The sequence below is a fragment of the Rhinoraja longicauda genome, chromosome 2 (genome assembly GCF_053455715.1).
Source record: "Rhinoraja longicauda isolate Sanriku21f chromosome 2, sRhiLon1.1, whole genome shotgun sequence".
NCBI classification, from domain to species: Eukaryota; Metazoa; Chordata; class Chondrichthyes; order Rajiformes; family Arhynchobatidae; genus Rhinoraja; species Rhinoraja longicauda.
The window spans coordinates 66,354,833-66,377,724 of record NC_135954.1 but is presented as its reverse complement, the minus strand read 5'-3'; the positions used below and the strand labels follow the sequence as shown (position 1 = coordinate 66,377,724).

The 22,892-nt window shown below is 41.8% G+C and overlaps 1 protein-coding gene across 1 annotated transcript in view; it reads right to left on the bottom strand.

Annotated features, from left to right (window-relative positions):
• The window catches only part of pde11al (phosphodiesterase 11a, like), a 211,372-nt gene extending 198,209 nt beyond the window's left edge, over positions 1 to 13,163 (bottom strand). The window contains exon 1 of the mRNA XM_078428263.1: positions 12,414 to 13,163. Within this exon, the coding sequence (XP_078284389.1) occupies positions 12,414 to 13,163 (750 nt within the window). The remainder of the gene's footprint in view (positions 1 to 12,413) is intronic.
• Positions 13,164 to 22,892: the final 9,729 nt, after the last annotated feature.

The window sequence follows — 22,892 nt, the reverse complement described above, 5'->3', positions numbered from 1 at the left end:
TGGGTGTGCTGTCTGCTGCTCAGAGATGGCCCGGTACAGTTCGCAGAGTGCCTCCTCTCTGTCCTTGTTGTTGGAACTGGGAGGGATGTAAACAGCGACTAACAGGATAGCTGTTAGCTCCCTCGGGAGGTAGAAAGGTCGGCACTTCACAACCATAAACTCCGCCAGCGGTGAACAGTGTTTGTAGACCAACACAGCGTCCCGACACCAAGCATCACTGATGTAAACAATCACACCGCCGCCGCAAGTCTTCCCCCCGCTAACCGTAGCTCTGTCCGATCGGTAGCATGTTAGCCGGTCGAGCTGAACAGCGGAGTCCGGGATGTTGTCATTAAGCCATGTTTCCGTAAAAACGTAAACACAGCATTCCCTCACCTCACGCTGGGTCGACCGGAGAAGTCTTATAGTGTCCATTTTATTGTCCAGTGAGCGTACATTAGCCATTAGCATGCTCGGAATAGCCGGTCTGTGTGGGCTAGCCGCTAGCCTAGCCCGGATGCCTCCGCGCTTACCCCTCTTCTGCTTCCTCTCACACCGCCTGCGGCGTCTCCTTTCCAGCCGGGGGGCAGCACTCGAGGCCGAGGTCGAGGTCAGGCAGAGTATTCTGAGGCCGCTAAGTTCCTCTGCAAGCGTAGCGTCCAGTGTTGATGATGTTGTTTTCTTGTCCAGCAAGAACTCACGACTATACTGTCTACTGCTGACTGTCCAGAGTTGTTGAAGTGACAACCATGACGAACTTGAAAAAACATTAAAAACACTCGAAAAATCGGGAGAGTGTGGGGCCGCTGCGTCTGCACGCGCTGCCATTTTACTCGTGCTGTTTCATGACAACAGCCAACATTATCAAGGACCATTTTCACCCCGATCATTCTCCCCTTCTCCCCTCTCCCATCAGGCAGAAGATACAAAAGCCTGAAAGTACATGCCACCAGATTCAGCAAAAGTTTCCTTCCTGCTGTTTCAAGCTACTAAATGGTCCTCCCATAAACTAGGATGCAGTCCTAAACTCCCAACCTACCTCATTGCAGCCCCTGCACTTTCCTTTTTACCCACATTTTCTCTGTATCTGTAACATTACAGTAATTATATATTCTGTACAGGTATATTTCTCTTTGCACGACATGTTTTACTTGTGTATGGTTTGATTGTACTCATGAATTGTATGGTTTGACTGTATGGCACACAGTTTTTTCCACGGTATCTCAGTACACGTGGCAATAGTGGCCCAATATCAATACCAATTTAAAAACAAGTCCTGATGCAGGACCTCCACCAGAAATGTCAACAATTCTTTCACTCCCCTCCCTCCACACCAACAGATGCTGCTCGACTCACTGTTCCTCCAGCTGTTGGTTTTTTGCACCAGTTTCCAACATCTGTAGTCACACAGATTTCAAAGCTCAACAGAACGAAAAAGAGTATACGTTTTTAGGAACATTTGAACATTCTACATGGGTTCCAATGAAGAATTATTTCAAATCTGTCCATTTGCAAACAAACGAAAGTTCTCTTATGAAAATGCAACAACAAAAAAATCAGAAAAATCAGTGGGCATTTGAATAATGGGCCATATTCACACTTTCTTAATAAAATAATCAAAAAGATAATTAAAAATTGATTTAATTGTGGACAATGGCACTAGATATCCACAGTTGTTTTGAATGCAATTAAAATACCATTTCCATCCACGTACTTCTGAAAGTGCTATACAATTGAATATTACTAATTAGGGAATTATTTTGTAGGCTGTTAATAGATAGTTACATCAGATCAGTTATTACTTTCATTTTTGCAACAGCTGTGTGTTGGCAATTGGGCATAAAATATTTAATGCTGAAGTTATTTTATTTTACCTCAAATGCCATTTCAGCTGAAATTGTGAAGTTTCCCAAAAGTGAAAACACATATGGCTGATATCACAATGCATTTCCATTTAATAACATTGATTTTGGAAAAACAGCATTATTTTTCTTATAAAAAAGAAAATAACTTTCTGTAGTTTTGCATCCGGAAGCATCTCATAGCAATCTTTGGAACATCAGAAAGATGCTCTTCAAAAAGATCTTGATACTAAGGTTGCGTGGTCACAACAATGGGGGATGCAGTTCAATCCTTCCAAATGTGAAACCATGCGTGTCACCAGGAGGAGGAAACTAGGCGAAACATCATACAATATGCTTGGTGCCACCATTGAAGAATCCAAACAGACCAAGTATCTTGGCATCAAATTACAGAACGATCCAAGTTGGATTGGTCAGACTCATCATGCAACGGTGAAAACAACAGGTGTCCTACATTTTCTGAGATGCAACGTTTATCATTGTTCAACTTCTATCAAGGAGAAGTTATACTTCGCCCTTGTTAGACCTCATTTGGACTACGCAGTTGCAGCATGGGATCCATACACAAATAGAAACATTTCTTCCATCGAACGTGTCCAAAGCTCAATTTGTTACAAATACCTATGAGAGAGAAGCGAGTGTTACCACACTTCTAAATTCATTGGGGTGGAACCCGCTCCGAGACAGGCGTAAAGCCCACCGTTTGACCTGTTTTTACAAAATGTTAAATGGTCAGCTACACCAAACCCAACAGGAGCGGACAAGGGCATTCGATTCAATTCAAGATATTAAGGGGTTGGACACGTTTGAGGCAGGAAACATGTTCCCAATGGTGGGGGAGTCTAGAACCAGGGGCCACAGTTTAAGAATAAGGGGTAGGCCATTTAGAACGAAGATGAGGAAAAACTTTTTCAGTCAGAGAGTTGTAGATCTGTGGAATTCTCTGCCTCAGAAGGCAGTGGATGCCAATTCTCTGAATGGATTCAAGAGAGAGCTAGATAGAGCTCTTAAGGATAGCGGAGTCAGGGGGTATGGGGAGAAGGCAGGAACGGGGTACTGATTGAGAATGATCAGCCATGATCACATTGAATGGTGGTGCTGGCTCGAAGGGCCGAATGGCCTCCTCCTGCACCTATTGTCTATTGTCTATACCAGCTACCAAGACAGATGTGTATAGCAATTCATTCTTCCCTCGCACAATTAAAGCATGGAATAGTCTTCACCCTACTATAGTTACTCAACCAGACACAACTAAATTTAAAGTAGCTCTTCTTCTCCAAGAAGCCCTTCTTGCTTATGTCCATACTCCACCACCTCCAGTTTAAATTCCATTTGGAATATTTTGGAGGACCAAGAACCACGAAGTGTTAAGATTAAATAACTTTGAGCGTTTTCCAAAGAATCCAAATTTGTTTTCACATTTTTTAGTACTCCCAATTCAAAATGATTTTGGTGTGCTTTGATTTCTAACAGTTTAGTCCATAGAATTTTGGTTTAGATTTTTGATTTCAAAAATAGTTAAACAAAAATATGATCAGAGAATGCCAGATTGCAATTTGAAGATTATGAAACCGGGGCAATTTTTAGCCTCTAAGAGCAGGCTACATAAATCATGGTTATAAGGATATAGGTCCTGTTAAAATGAAAACTTTGATCTTCCCTTGTTGCATAAATCTAAAGTGATGTAGCATCAATCCACCGGCATGTCAGCTACATCAAAGGCTTTCCGAGAACTTTCTAGAATGTCAGAAGCACTAAGCTACACAGACCTAAGGATTCTAAACTGATAGAAAAATAAAAGGATGGATACTCTGCCAGAAACTGTTATTAGCATAATAAGGGAGCTCCAATCCAATATAATACCTGCAATTCATCATGGGAGCAGACTATTTAGATCTGCAATTTAATCAACATTGAATTCAACCCAAATCCAATTTATCTCCCTCTTCCCCCTCTCTCTTTATTTCAGGAAACCCTTTACTGACAATAATTCAATAATCTCAATTCTGAAAATTACATGTGCCCTGCTGTCAACAGGCTTTGTATTTCTACTCAATGAGAAACAATTAACCAATTTCTCCAAAATGATGCAGCTCTATTTTTAAGGTTTACATCCACTTGTCTAGTTTCTGCCATAAGATGGAATACCTGCTTGCCTGTAACCATCTTTTTGAACCATTACAACATTTCTTAATCAGACCCTAATAGCTATATTCAACTGAAAGCAGAAATCATGTTGGAAGTTGATATTTGAAACTCGTATGCGAATTGGGATCTCAACTTAATGATTTGCTTCTTCAATGATTAGCCCCCTTTGATTAGCAGGATGTTCACTGTTGGTTTCACAATGTTCAACTTCAAACACAACACCTCAGATGAAGATGCAAAGTGCGACAGTAACTCAATGGGTCAGGCAGTCCCCTCTGGAGACCATGGGGAGGTGTCATTTCAGGTTGGGACCCTTCTTCAGACTGATTTAGGTGAGAAGGTGGGGGCAAAGCTATAAGAGAGGAAGGGCAGGACAAAGCCTGACAGGTAATAGATGGAAGGTAGACAAAAAATGCTGGAGTAATTCAGCGGGACAGGCAACATCTCTGGAGAGGAATGGGTGACGTTTTTGGTCGAGACCCTTCTTCTTGATGGATGTATTCTGTATTCAGATGGATACAGGTTAAGAAGAGGGGGAAGGTTGATAGGCAGATGGTTGGACAAAGACCAGAGATGAAAAGACAGAAGGTGAGAGACAAAAGGGATTGAAGATTTGTGAATTATGAAGCTGGAGAAAAGAATGAAGATGGGGAGAAATAGGTGCACGTTCATGTGGGGCACAGGGGAAGAGGTGGGGTTCAGATGAAGCAGCCTGTATGCAGCAAAACCAGGTCGACATTTAGACACACAACATTTCTTACCTCACCACTCCTGGACAATGATCATGTCCCTTGACATTCATTGGCGTTGTCATTGCCTCATCCTCCACCATCAACATGCAAGTGGGTGAAACAGGCGAGTGGGTAAATCAGGAGCCACAATTCACCAGAAGCTTAACTGAAACAGCCACAAAGGCAGTGTGCCTGCAAAAACTGATCATTGGCTGGATATCCTGCAGTGGACAACTATTCTCCTGACAACTCCACCAGTTACAAAGTGCAAGTCAAGCAGATACAGCAGGACATATATTAGTTGGAAATTTGAGCAAAAAAATAGCAGATTGAGTTTTAATCTGGACAAGTATGAAGTGTTGAATTTTGGAAGATCAAATGCAGAGGAATGTATACAGTAAATGGCCTAACTGTTGTGACCATTGGTATACAGTAGAAACTTGGAGTGTAATTATAGCTCACTAAATGGAGTAATGCAAAGTGACAGGGTGATAAAGAAGGTGCACGGCATGCTTATCTTCATCAGTTAGTGCATTAAGTATAAAAGTTGGCAAGTCATGTTGCAGCTACATAAAACTGAATTAGGCTATATTTGGAGTATTGTTTGCAGTTCTGGCCACTACACCATAGAAGGGATATGGCAGCTTTGCAGAGGGTGCAGTACAAGTTTGTCAGGAAGGTGCATGGATTGGAGTCTATTAGCCATGAGGAGAATTTGGACAAACCTGAATCATTGTTTCTGGAGTACAAGATGAAGAGCAACCTGTTACAAAGCAGAGCAGATAATGTTTTTTTCCCAGGGGGGAAATGTCAAGTACGTTAAGACACAGGTTTAAGGTGAGAGGAGGAAAGTTTTAAAGGAGAGTTGCGGGGCAAGCTTTTTACACAGAGAGTGGAAGGTTCCCAGAATGCACCACTGGGGGAGGTGCTGGAAGCAGATAAAGGGCTTTTAGACAGTGACATTATCATGCAGTGAATAGAGGGACACAGACCATGTTGAAGAAGATGGAATTACAGTAAACCCTCGCTGTAACGGACCATGTGGGGTGAGGGGGTGGGGGTGGTGTCTGTTATTACCAATTGTCCGCTATAACCGAGTGAGGGGGTAAGGCTTAATCCAAGGCTGCGTGGGGGAAAAAAAGCAGTGTTGGGGGGGGGGTAAACAAGCAGGAATTCACAGGCTCGGGAGCCGCAAAGTCCACAGGCCCACTCTCAGTGCACCGGGGATACCTCCGTTTGTCATGCCACCTTCATGCTGCCCGCTCTCTCCGCTCTGGCAACCGGAAGCACGCTATGTGGCGCCAGCTTATTGGGGGTCGGGGCAACAGGAGCCTCGGTCAACTATAACTGAAATCCATTATATTTATGATAGTGCAGGTATGCTCCTGTTCCTATGCTGTATTGTTCTATGTTCTAAGTGGCTTTACTCAGGTTCTATATAAATGGAGTAAGATACCTCTACTCTTGTACGCAAACTACCTTTAAAAGGTCAATTAGTGTAGGAAAATAACTGCAGATGCTGGTACAAATTGAAGGTATATATTCACAAAATGCTGGAGTAACTCAGCAGGTCAGGCAGCATCTCAGGAGAGAAGGAATGGGTGACATTTCGGGCCGAGACCTTCCTCAGAAAAGGTCAATACTGTATACCATTTGCCTTCCTAATTGCTTGCTTGGCCTACGTGTCTAATTCAGTGATTCATGGAATCCTGTGAACAGGTCCCTGTGTCAATCTTTCACAAGTTAAAAATTACTTTTAATTTAGTTTTTTTTATCCCCCCCCCCATTGTTTTTTCCATATGCTTTGTCTTTGTTATTTACATCCTCTCTATAACCCCTAAAGCCACTCTACATCCTTCGCACTACCTTTTTGATCTGTATCAAGTACAAACCTCAATATATTACACATGATCCCTCATCTTTATCATCGATATAGATTATGATAATTTCTGAGACAACAGATGATCTTCACCAAAAGGACAGTAGCAGGTCAAGAATATAGCTGATCTCCACCTTCTCAACACCATCTGGTGATGAGAAATACATTTTGATTGGTGAGAAACAACGTCATCCAATGATGAAAAATAAATCATAAAGTTATTATATAACAATACATGAACAATTTACACCCAACAATGAGATGACCCGAGCTTAGAAAAGGAAAACACATTAACACTTCATAAAAAAATACTTTACACCAATGCCTACAGGAGATAAGCAAGTGATAAATCTAAAATATGTTAAAAGTGTGATGAATGCTTTCAATAAAGACATTAGATAAATAGAATTTGAAACAAGGCGAAAGGAAGCAAAATTAGCAACAACTTTATAAATAATATTTCAGAGATCTACTCAGTGGATACTAATGTGATACCCCCAATTGGGGAAACAGCAATAGACAATAGGTGCAGGAGGAGGCCATTCAGCCCTTCGAGCCAGCACCACCATTCAATGTGATCATGGCTGATCGTTCTCAATCAGTACCCCGTTCCTGCCTTCTCCCCATACCCCCTGACTCCGCTATCCTTAAGAGCTCTATCCAGCTCTCTCTTGAATGCATTCAGAGAATTGGCCTCCACTGCATACTGAGGCACAGAATTCCACAGATTCACAACTCTCTGACTGAAAAATGTTTTCCTCATCTCAGTTCTAAATGGCCTACCCCTTATTCTTAAACTGTGGCCCCTTGTTCTGGACTCCCCCAACATTGGGAACATGTTTCCTGCCTCTAACGTGTCCAACCCCTTAATAATCTTATACGTTTCGATAAGATCCCCTCTCATCCTTCTAAATTCCAGTGTATACAAGCCTAGTCGCTCCAGTCTTTCAACATATGACAGTCCCGCCATTCCGGGAATTAACCTAGTAAACCTACGCTGCACGCCCTCAATGACCACATAAATACCACCTCACATGCCTCATAACACAATCATAGAACCATACAGCATAGAAACAGGTGCTTGTCCATGCATAACACACCCTGTCCATGCTAATGACCCAGTACCCATCTGTACTAATTCAATTAACCAGCACTTGACCCATTACCCTTCGAAACCTAGCAGATTCAAGGGCTTATCTTGATACTTCCTGAATATTGAGCATCTCCCGGTGCTATCCTCTCAGGTAACCTGTTCAAAATTTCAACAACCCTCTGGGTGAAAAATAATTCTTCCTAATATCGTCCCCTAAAACGTCATGGTCCTTGCCTTAAATATGCACTATCAGAAGTCAGATGTTTTAGAGTGAGATTACAATCTTAAAATGATTTAGACTGACACACAGATATCACAGATCTAAGGCAGTTTGTTCCACGTTAAGTAACTTATTTTGCTTCAAATAGATATTATAATGTGAACTCATTGCCAATAGCTGTATCATTAATCAACAATTCTAACAAGATTGAAGGATTGAAAAACTGTGGAATGTTTAAAAGTCTAAAATAGTAACAGAAATTGCTGGAGATACTCAGCAGCTCATTCGCCATCTGTAATGAGATAAGAAACATTTCAGGTTGGTGATCTGTCCTTAGAACAATCATCAACCTGAAATATTACCTTTCACTCTACACTAAATGATGAGTGGTTATGATATTTGTTAGGAAATAATTATTCAAAAGGTCCTATGCTAATTATTTTCCTCTTGCACATTTTGATTTGACAAATGGATAAGGGAGACATATTAGTAATTTTGCCTGTCTTGGGTCTGTATGTTTAACATCAATTGTAGCTTTGAGGTCCCCGACTTGAAAGCAAAAATTCTCAATTAATACAGATTAATACGCCTTGAACCATAGCAGAATAATGGAAATTGTTCATCCTGCTATCAATGTTGCAGAGCTTCTGTTTTAGGCAATAGAGCTCCATCTTTCTTTGCTAATGTTAATGAAAAATAGACAAGCATAACATTAGAAAGTGCCATTAAGCCATAAATCTTAGCTATGGGTCTAATGACTAATCTTTGTAGCATTCAATAGTTTCATTCAAATTCCTGGCATACAATGATATTTATTGAAAATGTGTTCCTGCTATTACATGCTCCTTTACCTGCAAAAAAAAAGTAACTTTGTCTCTCTTGACCCATGGTGAATATAACATATATACCGTACTCTGATGTTAACTTATAGTTATTTTATGCATTCTCCTTTGCATTCTAATTTAAGTAACAAATGTTGGAGGAACTCAATTGGTCAAGCAACATCTGTAGACAGAAATGGACAGACAACATTTTACCTTAAGTCCTTCTACAAACCAAGTTCCTCCAGTACTTTGGATTTTGTTCAAGATTCCAGCAGCCGCAGACTCTTGTGTCTGTTCTAAATCATACAATGTCTTCTAAATCTCCTACGAAGTGATCCAAATCATAACTTCATATTCACTCTATCCGTCCCAAAACATTTTGCTTATTGCCTATAGGTAGGGACTATCCTGTTATTAAAGTAATGTATCTCATTTGCGATTTTAGTAAGTACTTTGATATGTGGTTATTACAGTTGTGTTGCATTTGATTATGCTGTTTCCCAACAAAACTGCAATAATGTGCATTTTTTTCAAACCTGTACATTTCTACATGCTAGCAAGTCCAAAAATAAAATGAAAGTAGGTGTCCCAGTATTTTACCGAAAAGCAAAAGGTGATAGTTCAATTCTGAATTTCAGCAATTGATTTGAATACCAGTTCTACTTCTGTGCACCTTCACTTGCTGATTAGCTCTCTTTTTATCCCCTCAATATTTTACCAATTTATATTAAAATCTAAGATTTTTTTTTAAAGGCCATTCATGACCTAATGATAATAACAAGTCCAGAGCATTGAACAGCAAGGCTCAACAATTAGCTTGTGGCAATACAATACATCCTAGCATACCCTGTAGTTTATTGTTCCTTCAATTCTTGGCAGATGTAGTCTGCATTAACATTTGAATGATTTTTTTTTAAAATAGCATTATTTTCACGTTTTCTTGTACAGGAAAATATTCAATATGGAGTTTTGTCTGGCGCTTAGTAGAAATAAATTATTTGGTCACTCTACAGTATCCAATGAAATACATTGGCTTTTGAGACAATTGACATCCTCCTTAATTCCACCCTTGTAATGGATAATTGATATTGTTAAAACGTATGATGTCAAAACCCAATCTACGTAAAAATTGATCATGTTAGTCTCAGCAGTTAGTTACAGTTTCAATGCACTTTACTATTTATGAATGGGGATGTGTTATTAAAGTTCTTTGCAGCCTCTAAAGTATAATTTCCTTATGATACCATACAAATATTTCAGGTTGGGGCGTGGCATTCAATACGATATTGACCCTGAAATTCTTCTGGTCTTATCCTGCAAAGATCTTAGACTACGTCAGAAGGCAGTGATACTGATATTTATAAATCATTTGTTAGGCTCAGCTGGAGCACTGTGATAAATCCTGCACACGACTATTATAGGAAGTATGTCAAGGACTTGGAGACAGTGGAAAGGAGATTGAGTACAACAGTACCTGGTGTGAGGCTCTGCAATAAGTGGAGAAAAGGCAGAAGGCAAAAGTTTTAAGCTTTGAGACTTAATCATTGTGTTATAATTTGAGCTATTTCAATAGAATAAATATTTTTAAAATATGTTCCACAGGCAAAAACTACCACGAGAAAGTGGAAGGAGTATAATGACAGCAAATTGTCATTAGTAACACAACCTATTTTCCTTCTCTTTTTCTGGTTCTCCAGACACTTGTTTTTTGCAACGCTAGGTGAAAATTGTCAACCACCCCCGCCAGTCTGTTCCACACTACAAAATTGATATCATTGACCATGGAAATTGATCCCCTGTTTCCCTACACAACTCAAAACAAAACATAAACATGGCCCAGTTTCTTCACCAGTCTAGACCAATAAACTTCCAACACTTGCTTCCCATATAATTAGGTGCTGGAGGTGCTTTTTGCCCATAACTCCATTTCTGAGCTACAGTTTATCTTAAAAAATGAGGGCGTAAAGTGGGGAAAAGGGAGGTTTCAATGCCGTTCCTTGCAAGTCAGCAGAAAAACCCTGAGGTTCAGGGACTTCTGCTGGCATTCTGCTGGTACAGTATAGCCAAGGAAAGGTCAGTGTGGGATTTTGTGTAGGAGATTTATATTCCCAACCATTTAAAGAGCTCAGATGCACATCCTTAAATGGTATAAATGACCGTGTGTACAAGCAATCGCATCAAGTTATGTTTACGTGCTTCTGAATGGGTATTGGGGAGACCATGCATGTGCTTGTCCTCTTATCTCTGCCATTTTGCCAACTACATCACCACATCATGCCTGGTATGCTACCACCCTCACTACTACCATTGGTGTCCTAACATGATATACCAATTTTGTGATTAGAAAGGAAGAAATCATGAGGTTTTTTTAATTTCAAACATGGTTTTGATCCCAATGTTTATTATTTATAGTATTATCAAACAGCTTTTCTGTTAATGATCCTCTCTGGGTAATAATTTATCTGGATTTTTCATATCCATACTCCAGGGATTAATGTGTAAGATGGAACTGCAGATGCTAGTTTACACCGTAGATAGATACAAAATGCTGGAGTAACTCAGTGGGTCAGGCAGCATCTCTGGAGAAAAGGGGTAGGTGACGGTTGAGTCTCATCAAACAGTCTAATGACTGTTCATCAAACAGTCTAATGACATTCCTTTTCTCTAGAGATGCTGCCTGACCCACTGAGTTCCTCCAGCATTTTGTGTCCATCTCCAGGAATTAATCAAATATTCCAGCAATCTTTCAGACAATCCTGGTGGACTGGCATCCCTAGTTCGCATTTACTAACCTTTTCTTTACTTTGGTATTACGAGGGCAAGAGGATGGCGAGACTGTCATACGTTGAAAGACTGGAGCAACTAGGCTTGTATACACTGGAATTTAGAAGGATGAGAAGGGATCTTATCGAAACGTATAAGATTATTAAGGGGTTGGACACGTTAGAGGCAGGAAACATGTTCCCAATGTTGGGGGAGTCCAGAACCAGGGGCCACAGTTTAAGAATAAGGGGTAGGCCATTTAGGACGGAAATGAGGAAAAGCTTTTTCAGTCAAAGAGTTGTGAATCTGTGGAATTCTCTGCCTCAGAAGGCAGTGGAGGTCAATTCTCTGAATGCATTCAAGACAGAGCGAGATAGAGCTCTTAAGGATAGCGGAGTCAGGGGGTATGGGGAGAAGGCAGGAACGGGGTACTGATTGAGAATGATCAGCTATGATCACATTGAATGGCGGTGCTGGCTCGAAGGGCCGAATGGCCTCCTCCTGCACCTATTGTCTATTGTGTTGTCCAAATTAAAGAACTCTGCCCTTCCCCCTTTCGGTTAAGCACACACATGTAGTGTATCGCTTTCTGATTTTTTATGTATTTTAAATTTCACCCAAAACCAGGAACATATACACACTTTTTGTTCGCGTTAACTTTACACTACCTTACAAATCAACCTTTCATTCCCCGCCTTCGTCCTAAATCTTTTCATGAAGCCTCGTCACTTTTGACTTGCGGGGGACACCCAATGGGGTATTCGCGCAATTTCCAATGGTCACAAACATAAGTCCGTACAAGCTTTCAAATGAATCATTTTTTAAGAGCAGGCGGTTGGTATTAAAGGGGGGGGGGGGGGGAGCGGGTCCCAATGCAAGCCCTGTTAGGTCTTCAGGGGGGCTGCAAAGCTCACCTCGTAGGCATCTGGCATGTTGACCGTCTCCCCGTGCTCGGCCACGTAGCCGATGATCCCTTTGCCCCAGGGCACCTGGACTTCGTTGGAGTTTTCCAAGCTGGAGGACGGCACCACCGTGGTCCCCGAGTGCACATCGAAGAGCTTGGATACCAGCCTCTTCTTGTGGGGCGGCCCCTCGACCAGGAAGAGGGAGCAGCGGTCAGCGTCCACTATGATGCACAGGTTGATGAGGATCTTGTAGCTGAGGCTGGCCAGGTCCAGCTCGTTGGAGATGTCCTTGACCAGCTCCAGGAAGAACTCTCGCTCGTTGGCCTGCTTGAGTGACCGCTTGTGGTGGCTGGCGGCCGAGGCGTGTTGGGGGGCGCTGACCCGGGACTCCAGCAGCGCGTTGAGCAGGTGGGCTGGCGTGGGGGGCAGCGAGCTGGCCTTCCGCAGCAATGCCCGCCTGCCCGGGCTCGGGGTCCGCACCGACACCACCTCGTCGTGCGTGTGGTGGCAGGTCATGGTCCGGGAGCGGGCGTAGCTCATCCTCAGCTCCTTCTGGCACGACCGCTGCAGAGTGGCTTCAGCTCCCCGGCAGGCGTGTGTCTCCTCTCCCAGCCCGGTGCCGGGGAGCCTCCCAGCCTTGTGCACCTTCAGCCACTTGCTGACCGATTCGCGTTTGCCCTTCCTCAGCAGGTAGTCCTCGAAGAGGTCTGGGTGCCGGTCCAGGAAGGCTTCCACCTCGGGAAAGTCGATGTTCGCCATGGCGCGGGAGCTGAGGAAAGTTGCCTGCTCTGGAAATAAAAGTTGCCAGCGTCTCCGGATTCGCTGCTGGGACCTTGCCTTGCCTTGCCTTGCCCCGACGTGGAGCCCAGCCCTGCCCTGCCTTGCCCTGCCCCGACGTGGAGCCCAGCCCTGCCCTGCCCCGACGTGGAGCCCAGCCCAGCCCTGCCCAGCCCTGCTCGCCAGCTAGCGCTCACTGCAGAGTTACCAGTGGAAAGCAGCCTGCTCCCTCCCGACTCTTGGGTTTATCAAGGGGTGGGGAGAGGGCGGTCTCCGGGGGCTCGGCCGAGAGAGCGCGGTTATTGCAGCTCTTGTTGCCCATTCCATTCACTTCAAAGTGTTTCTGTCTGGGAGGAAGAGTTGTGGAGGTGTCCCGGGCAGTGCTGCAGAGCAGCAAAGCGCACAGAAAGCCGTGCAGGCGAACGCCGCTATTTAACTGCTGTGAGAGTGATAAATCTTTCGCAAACTAAATGCTGGCTGGAAAGTTTGTCGAGTGATGGATTATGCCGCTGTTTGAAAAAAACATTATTCAACCTATCAAACGGGGCATCGGATTTGTTTAAAAATGTTGCCAAAATAGCAATGCGATGTGGAATAGACGGAGGACGGGAGATATTGGTTACTTTTAGATATGGTTGCTTTTAAATATGCTAAGAATGAATGTGAGCTTTGTTAATAAACCTGTACATTCCGTTTGGCATTATATTTTTAGTATGTATTTACTGGACTGATTATTAGGGTGTTGAAAGAATGTCTTAAAGCACACTTTAGTAAAATTTGGAATGGATGCAAATATTATTATTTCCATAAGAGTGGTGTCACCTTTCGTAACAGCGACCAAGCTTCTCATTGAAACCAATAAATGTCACAGAAAGACAGCGTAGACATTAACTGCGCCAATGGTGCCCGTCTGGAAAATCCACCTTGACGTACAGTGCGAACACAATTGATTGCTGCTTTGAAGCGTTGGGTGTCGAGCTTCGCAGTTGCCACTGTTCCCCGACTCCAGCAGTCTGTTATTAATAGGCACAATCCAGGTTGCCATTAGATACAGTTGTTTGACGTCAAGCCCGCGATAGTGGGTCAGGGAAACAGCACATGCCTGCTTTCCGCAAAATAAGGTGTACAGAAGTCATCCTTGGCCGTGTCGAGTGATGGATTCTGCAACACAAGGGGTGGTATGGCGGTTTGTCCTGGCGCAAGTTCGGGTAGGATAGATATAGATCTCTAGTTCAGGAGACTGAGGACTTGCCAGTGGCAATGGGACCAGAATATTTCCCCACTTTCAATCGTGAAATGCGGCCACCACGGGACCATTACAATTGACATTTAATTACTATTGAGTTTCTTCCATTGCTCGTATGCCAGCCGACTCCCCGCAAAGTATATTGACCACAGTTTCAACAAGGCATCAAATCCCCAACTCTTCACTGTAATGACATACCTTGATTTCGTCATTTACAACTAATTAACAAATATCTTAATTGAATCCGTTCAAGTCGCACAACTTTAAACTTTTGTTCGACCTTTGAAATCACATGATCAAAACTGTCGCTATGTTAGTTTCTCTCTGAAGACGTAGTGAGCTCATGTTTGGTGCAGATAGACTCAGGTGATATTTTGAATGTATTCACTGGACTGATTAGCAGAATTTGAATCTGAGCAAGAGTACTCATCAAAATGGTGTTTTCTCTACATGGTCAATGTGCAGCGCAGGTTCGTTTACACTGTGAGCCAAACCCCAAGTTTCCTTAAAATCGGCAATTTATTAATGAAGAGTGCAGTTGTAACATGCTGTTGATCGCATGTTATTTTGAGACCTCCATGTGATACAAAAAAAGGAGAGGTGATGGAGGAATGCAACGAGTCAGACAGCGTCTGTGGAACGAATTGGACAGTCGATGTTTTGGGTTGAGATCCTTCATTAGGATTGAAAGATTAGAGGGGAGAAAGCCAGTGTAAAGAGGCAAGGGTGAAGGGTTAAACAAGCATTAGTCACCGATGGATGGATACAATTGAGGGGTTGATTGGTAGGTAACAGGTAGGTGGGGGAGGAAAATGTGGAGACAGCGACAGAGCCTGGTAATTGATGTGAAGAATAGGATTCTGGAAACTGATAAGAAAGGAAAGTGAAGAGTGGAACTAATTAAAGAGGAATGGTGGTAGATGGGAACAGAGGGAGACGTGGAGTGAGCAATAAGGGAAAAGAGAGATCCACCTGGAGGAATGTGTGGGTGATGTCCTGATACAGCAGACAGGGAGGGGAAAGAAACAGGATTTTAAGGGACTGGGTGGCATTGTAGAGTACACGAGAGAACAAGAGTAGATGGGAGGAGAGAAAAGGGGTTTAGAAGAAATGCTGTTGGGTTGTAGAATCCCCAGGCACAATACAAGTGCCTTGTATCCAGTACAAGTGCACAAGTTCCAGCATCTGTGGTCTCTTATGCCTTAATGTGGTACCACAGTAGAAGTGATATCAACCTAAATCCTATTTGTCTACAGAATCATAAGATCTTGGAAGATATTGAATTCCTTTACAAAGAATATCCATTATGATATAGGATGCCAAATTGTTCACTCATATTTATTTTAATGGAGCAAATACACCAAATGTTGGCAATTCAATTTCCAGACATTCAAATAGAGGTTGGATTAGTTACAAACATAGTAAATATGAAGCAGAAAATTAAAAATGAGGATGATTAACCTCTATTTTATTTATAAGCATTTTGATTAATTGTTATTAATTTGTAATATTATTAATGTATAAGATAGTGATTTAATAAAACTTCATGTTTTTAATATATTTTTAAATTTTATAACATGATTCTCCAGTCTGATTTGTCAGTTTAATTTTAAATTGATTATTTTCTTGTCTATTAACAACCATCATGTTTGTAAATGACAATAACAATTAAATTGGATGTCCATTTAAAGTCTTACAGAATGAATGCAGTACAAAGTACAGGGCTGATTCAGTTCAAAGTCTTAATACATTTCTGCCAGCAGCACTGACCTAAGAGTTTAAATTAATTCTGAAGTTGAATACATCTATTCATATGTGGGATCATGAAAAAGTATCCATACAATACAGAGATATTTATTATTAATGTCCTTCAAAGATACTATAACAACATTTAAAATTCATTTGGATGGGTACATGCATAAGAAAGGTTTAAAGGAAATTGAACCGAACACGGGCAGGTGGGACTAGTGTAGATGGGGTATCTTGGTCGGCATGGGCAAGTTGAGCCAAAAGGCCTGTTTCCATGCTGTGTGACTCATTGACTTTAATAACATAGTGTGGGATAAAGATCATAAGTAAACAAATGAGATGGAAATGGAAGTAATACATTCCCTTTGACTTGCTGCCATTGTCCATAAATAACAAATATCTGTATTTTATGGATACCGGCAGGACTGTCAGATGAGGAAAGATTGAAAAGACTAGGCTTGTATTCACTGGAGTTTAGAAGGATGAGAGGGGATCTTATAAAGACATATACAATTATAAAAGGACTGGACAAGCTGGATGCAGGAAAAAAATTCCCAATGTTGGGGGAGTCCTGAACCAGGGGCCACAGTCTTAGAATAAAGGGTAGGCCATTTAAAACTGAGGTGAAAAAGAACTTTTTCACCCAGAGAGTTATGAATTTGTGGAATTCTCTGCCACAGAGAGCAGTGGCGGCCAAATCACTAGATGGATTTAAGAGAGAGTTAGATAGAGCTCTAAGGGCTAGTGGAATCAAGGGATATGGGGAGAAGTTGGGCACGGGTTACTGATAGTGGACGATCAGCCATGATCACAATGAATGGTGGTGCTGGCTCGAAGGGCCGAATGGCCTCCTCCTGCACCTATTTTCTATGTTTCTATGGATACTTTCTTCTGATTCCACATATGAATGGATGTATTCAACTTCAGATGACAAAGATAGGCAGCTTCGAGGGATAGAAAATCAGTTCACCAGTTAGAGATTTAGTTTCGTTTATTATCAGTAAAAAGCTTTTGTTGTGCACTAACCAGTCAATGGAAAGACCATATATTTGAAAGTGTGCATTTTCACACTTCTGTGCTTCTTGCCAGATGGGAGAGGGGCAAAGAGGGAATGACCAAGTGCGACTCATCCTTGATTATGCTGATGGCCTTGCCGAGGCAGTGTGAAGTGTACATAGAGTCAATGGAAGGGAGGTTGGTTTGTGTGATGGTCTGGGCTGCATCCACAATTCTCTGCAATCCATGTGGTTCTTGGATGGAGCTGTTCCCAAACCATGCTATGATGCATCCCAATAAAATGCTTTCTGCAGGGCATCTGTTGAAGTTGGTGAGAGTTTTTGGGGACATGCTATACTCTCAAAGCCTTCTAAGGAAGTAGAGGCGTTGGTGTGCTTATTTGCCATTGCCTTGATATGGGTGGTACAGGACAAGTTGATGATATTTACTCCTAGGAAACTGAAGCTTTCTACCATCTTTACTTTGGCACTGTCAATACATACCGGGATATGTACACCACTTCGCTTCCTGAAGTTGATCACTATCTAATTTTAAAGTTATAGGCCATTCAGCCCATCAAGTCTACTCCGCCATTCAATCGTGACTAATCTATCTTGCCTTCTCAACCCCACTCTCCTACCTTCTCCCCATAACCCCTGACACCCTTCCTAATCAAGAATCTATCAATCTCCACCTTGAAGATATACATTGATGGTCTCCACAGCCTTCTGTGGCAATGAATTCCACAGATTCATCACCCTCTGACTAAAGAAATTCCTCCTCATCTTTCATTCTGTCACCTTTTTCTGGCTGACATGAGAGAAAGGTTGTTGTCTTGACACCAGGTCAAAAGGTTCCAAAGGTCCTTCCTATACTCCGTCACCATTCAGTCAGAAGAAAGATCCCGACCTGAAACATCACCTATCAATTTCTTCAGAAATTGCTGCCTGACCCATTGAGTTACTTCAGCACTTTGTGTCTATTTTTGTAAACCAGTTTCTTTAGTTCCTTGTTTCTAATCGTTCAGTTTAATTATTTTTCAACAGAAAAGTTTAATGTAGGTTTATTGCCCTGAAATGTTAATATCACAGATGTTGATGTGTTGAGCACTAAGAAATTTATCTGTTTTCATTTCAGATTTCTGATTGCCACAATACTTTGGTTTTGTAAATAGTAAATGTCACCCTCTAGATTATTTTAGAAATCAATAGACCTGGCAGGCAAGATTCAGATGAAGAGGTGGTGCATCCGACTTGAGAGTGATAATACACATATCTTCCTACTACTTTGAAATGCTCAATGGCATCGCCATTTATTCCAGAAACAGGCATTGTTCCTAGTTCTGTGTGCATGATGTTGAAATATTCAATAACCTTGAAGAACCACAATCACTGCACACAAATGTTTTTAACAATTCACTGTATATTGGTATAATCCCGTTATCCCACACAGATGACAGCAAGTCATAAAAAGTTATGACAAAGAAAGAAGCCATTTGACACATTACGTCTATTCCATCTGAAAAATAGCTATTGAGCCTAATTCCACTTTCCAACACCATCTTATAGATCATGGCCTTTCAAGGACACATCCAAATAGTTTATAAATGCAACGCAGGTTGCAGATTCTACCTCCCTTTCGGATGGGAGTCTTGGACAAGCACCACTATCAATGTGAAACAAAAGCTTCATCTCCACATGAATTGCTCCACCAGTTACGCCAACCAATACAATCTTTCCATGGATAATATTTTCCAGTCCTACCACTGTCCTTCCCAGTGCAATAACACCTTACCATAATGTGACCAAAACTATAGGCAGCAATTTAAACTGGTCCGATTAGTAGCATGTACATTTCAAAAATAGCTCCATTACTCTGATATCATATCCTAGGGGTGTGTCATCTAATAAAGAAAAGCATTCTACTTTTTAACTACCATATCATCTTATCCTTCAAGAAGCTGTCTTTAAAGATCAGTGGACATAAACTGCAAGGTGCCTCTGTTCCCACAACTCAGAGTATCCTTTGATTCATCGTATCCTACCTTAATTATTTGCACCTCTACAAGTACATTACCTCATAATCCTCTGCATTGAATTCCATTAATGATTTTTCTGCCCAGCAACCACTACATTGATATCCGCCAGCAATCTATTTTCCTGTTCACTGTTAGCTTCATGTCCAGTTTTTGTGTCATCTGAAAACCTCTTTGTTAAGCTCCATACACTCAATTCTGAGTAATTAATTTATTCTATAAAAAACAAGGACTGTGTATTGAATACAATGGAACCCAAATGGAAACACCTATCAATCACAAAAACAGCCACCGACCATTGATTTCACCAATTGCCACAATTTTAGATGCTGTTTACAATTCTTCTCGAATTCTCTGGGTTTTTATTCTTTTGATCATCTTACCACATGTGACTTTGTCAAAAACCTCACTAAGATCCATGTAATCTACACCAGATACACAAGCCTCATCCATCTTAATTCCATTGAATCTTTTTCAATATATCTCATTGCTCTAAGACTGATTTTTTCCCCTCATATCTGTTTGTAATCCATTTTTACTGAAGTACTTAAAAGTTCAATATTTATTTTAACTCAATTTGGAAATATTTGATTGTTGTTCTTTCCTATAACTATTTGAAACGTAACAATAACAATCTCTGGCACAAAAATGCAATCCATTTGTGTCTCATACACCTGACAGCTTAATCCTCCAAAACTCGATTGAAAATTGCTCCCCTCCACCATTCCTGCCATTTCCACCTCCTCTTGTTGCACTTGCTGAAAAGAAAAGGTTCTCCTGGATGTAATGTAGCAATACTGTGCTCTCTAGATCTTTCACACTGGCTGCTTCCCAGTTAATATTGAAATTTTCATTATTACTGCCATTCAAACTAATTTAGCATTTTGAGCTCCTTCAAACAGATCAAAAGTTTAAAGTACCCTGCCAGAAGTATGATTGCTCATCTTTTTATTCTTTAATTCAACGCAGGAAATCTCATTCATGGATCTCTTTCATAATTATGGTTGTTCATTTATGAACATTGCAACTACCCTTGTTTTAATCCCACACTTTTATCATCTGGAAACCCTGTAACTAAGAATGCCGAGCTGCCTTTCCTCACCCTCTTTAAGCCATTTTTAATAATCACTAAGATATGAGAATCATTGACTTATTGAGTCATACAACACAAAAATATACCCTCTGTCAAAATCGAGTCAGTGCCAACCATCAATCACCCAGTTTTATACCAGTCCCAACTTATTTTATTCTCCCCACATTCCCATCAATTTCCCCTGCCTCCAGATTCTACTGGTTCCATATGCAATCTGTGCAGATTCCATCTTCCTCAGAGCTGATCCCAATGCACCCAAAATAAAAGCCCTTCCTCCTGCACCATCCTTCAGCGACACACTCATCAGTAGTTTCCACCTAAAATCACAAGCGTGTGACATTGCAGTTAATCTGGAAGTTACTATCTTTGTGGCCCAACAACTTGATCTCTTTCCTGCTCCTTAAAATTTGCCTGCAGCACCTCATTCCTTTTCCCATCTGCATCACTGATGGAACAATATTTCTATTATGTGAAATGTTACACATGATCCCTGTATCAGGGTGCAACACACCATCCTAGAATCCCTCTACAACGGCAGGGGCACCTGTCTGCTACGATCATTCTAGAAGTTATTGCTCTCTTGAATTTTCTCCTCCCTCCCATACAGCTGAGCCACTCAAGAGCTTTTCCCTTTGTTCTGGCTATGTGCCGTGGAGCAACCTGTCCCTCATGAGAATCTCCATATTAGTTGCCAGTCAAAAGAGTCTCCTGCATTATTTGCCAGTTTTTTTAACATTTGGTTGGTAGTCTGTAAATCAAACTCTGCCACTTGGATTCGGAAACACGCTACCCAAGGAACATTGAATCTCGGAGATGGAACACAATGTCTCTGCTGCTCAAGCCCCCAAACCTGGAGCTTGCAGCTAGTCCTGCAAATAACTCTGGGCACAAGAAGCATGCCGAAAATTTTCAAATGGTCCAAAATATGCATTCCAAAGTGAGAAACATTAGGTGCCACCAATCGTGCTCTATATTCCTCCTCCAATTTTGCCCAACACTTTGAGATGGAGAACATTTATAATCCTTACCTGGGCAGACCTAATAAAGGGCCTGTCCCAGTTCGGCGATTTTTAAGGCGACTGCCGGCGACTAGGCTGTCGCCGCACGTTCGCCGGTGTGTCGCGGGATGTCGCGGGCATGGTCATGAATCGCGGGGTGTCGCAGGCATGGTCATGAGTCGCGGGGTGTCGCGGGCACGGTCATGAGTAGTCTCCAATGAGTCGTAGCAGTTCTCGGGTCGTCACGGAAATTTTATTCTGTGCAAAATTTTTCTGCGACAGCTGGCTTGACGCCAATGATGGTAGCTTGCCGTACGTATCCTGTCGTGGGTGCTGTCATAGGTTGTCGCCAGGTTGTCGCCGGTGCTTTTGGTTGTCGCCGGTGCTGATCCACCTTTTATAAGAATTGTGTTTGTTTGAATAAAGTAAATTTTGGACATTTTGTCCAAAGATTGATGTTTGAAGTTATTGTATTTCAGAGTAGTTTCTCATGGTATCTCTTTCAAATATTTTAATTTCATTTATTTTGCCCAATAAAACAAAATAAAACAAAATAAAACATAATCAGATAATTTAATTTCAGATGCTGGTTAAACCGAAGACAGACACAAAAAGCTGTAGTCAGGCAGAGAGCCAGGCAGCATCTCTGGAGAAAAGGAATATGTGACTTTTGAAGAAGGGCCTCGACCCGAAACGTCACCGATTCCTTTTCTCCAGAGATGCTGCCTGGCGTGTTGAATTACTCCAGCTTTTGTGTCTGTCTCAGGTGTATAGGTTAATTGGCTTCAGTAAAATTGAAAATTGTCCCTAGTGTGTAGGGTAGTGCTAGTGTATGGGATGATCGCTGGTCGGCGCGGACTCCGTGAGCCGAAGGGTCTGTTTCCACGCTGTATCTCTGAAGTCTACTTGTCCCAAAATGACCACTTTGCATAAAGCGGGAAATCTCCAGTCTTTCATGGGTCAGGAAAATATCGCGAATGAGCACCTTGTGTGGATCGACGTTGCTGTCGAATAGATTTTTCTCATGCGTGTTTGTCATGCAAAGCGGCCGAGCAGAGCACGGCAGTCACTTGTGTAGGTGTGTAATGATCAATTCTAGATGATCTTGGCATATATCCGTCCTCAGGAAATGAAACAAAGACATGCTGCATCCAAGTGATAATTCTATCCGCCCACAATTGTCAAATGGATGAATATTGTGTGAAATGGGAACTGTGTTTTCTCCTACAATCTTCGTGCCTTTTTTGTGAGATAGATATACTGACTGGTATCATTATCTAATCGTGTGTCGCCGGTTGTCGTAGCTTGCCGTCGCCTATGTGGTAGGCTGTCGTAGCTTGTCATAGGCATTGTCATGGTCATTGTCGTAGACATTGTCGTAGGGTTAAGAAAATCAAAGGTTTTTCAGCGATCTGCTACGATTTTGACAGTCACCGGCAGTTGCCTTAAAAATCGCCGAAGTGGGACAGGCCCTCAAGGCATAAGAGTATAACTTCTGACCTGTTCTGAACATGCACATTTTCTGAAATTGAGCAAGATATCAAAGAATCACCAGTATCCTAAGGGAAAAATTACGTGACAGTAATACATAACT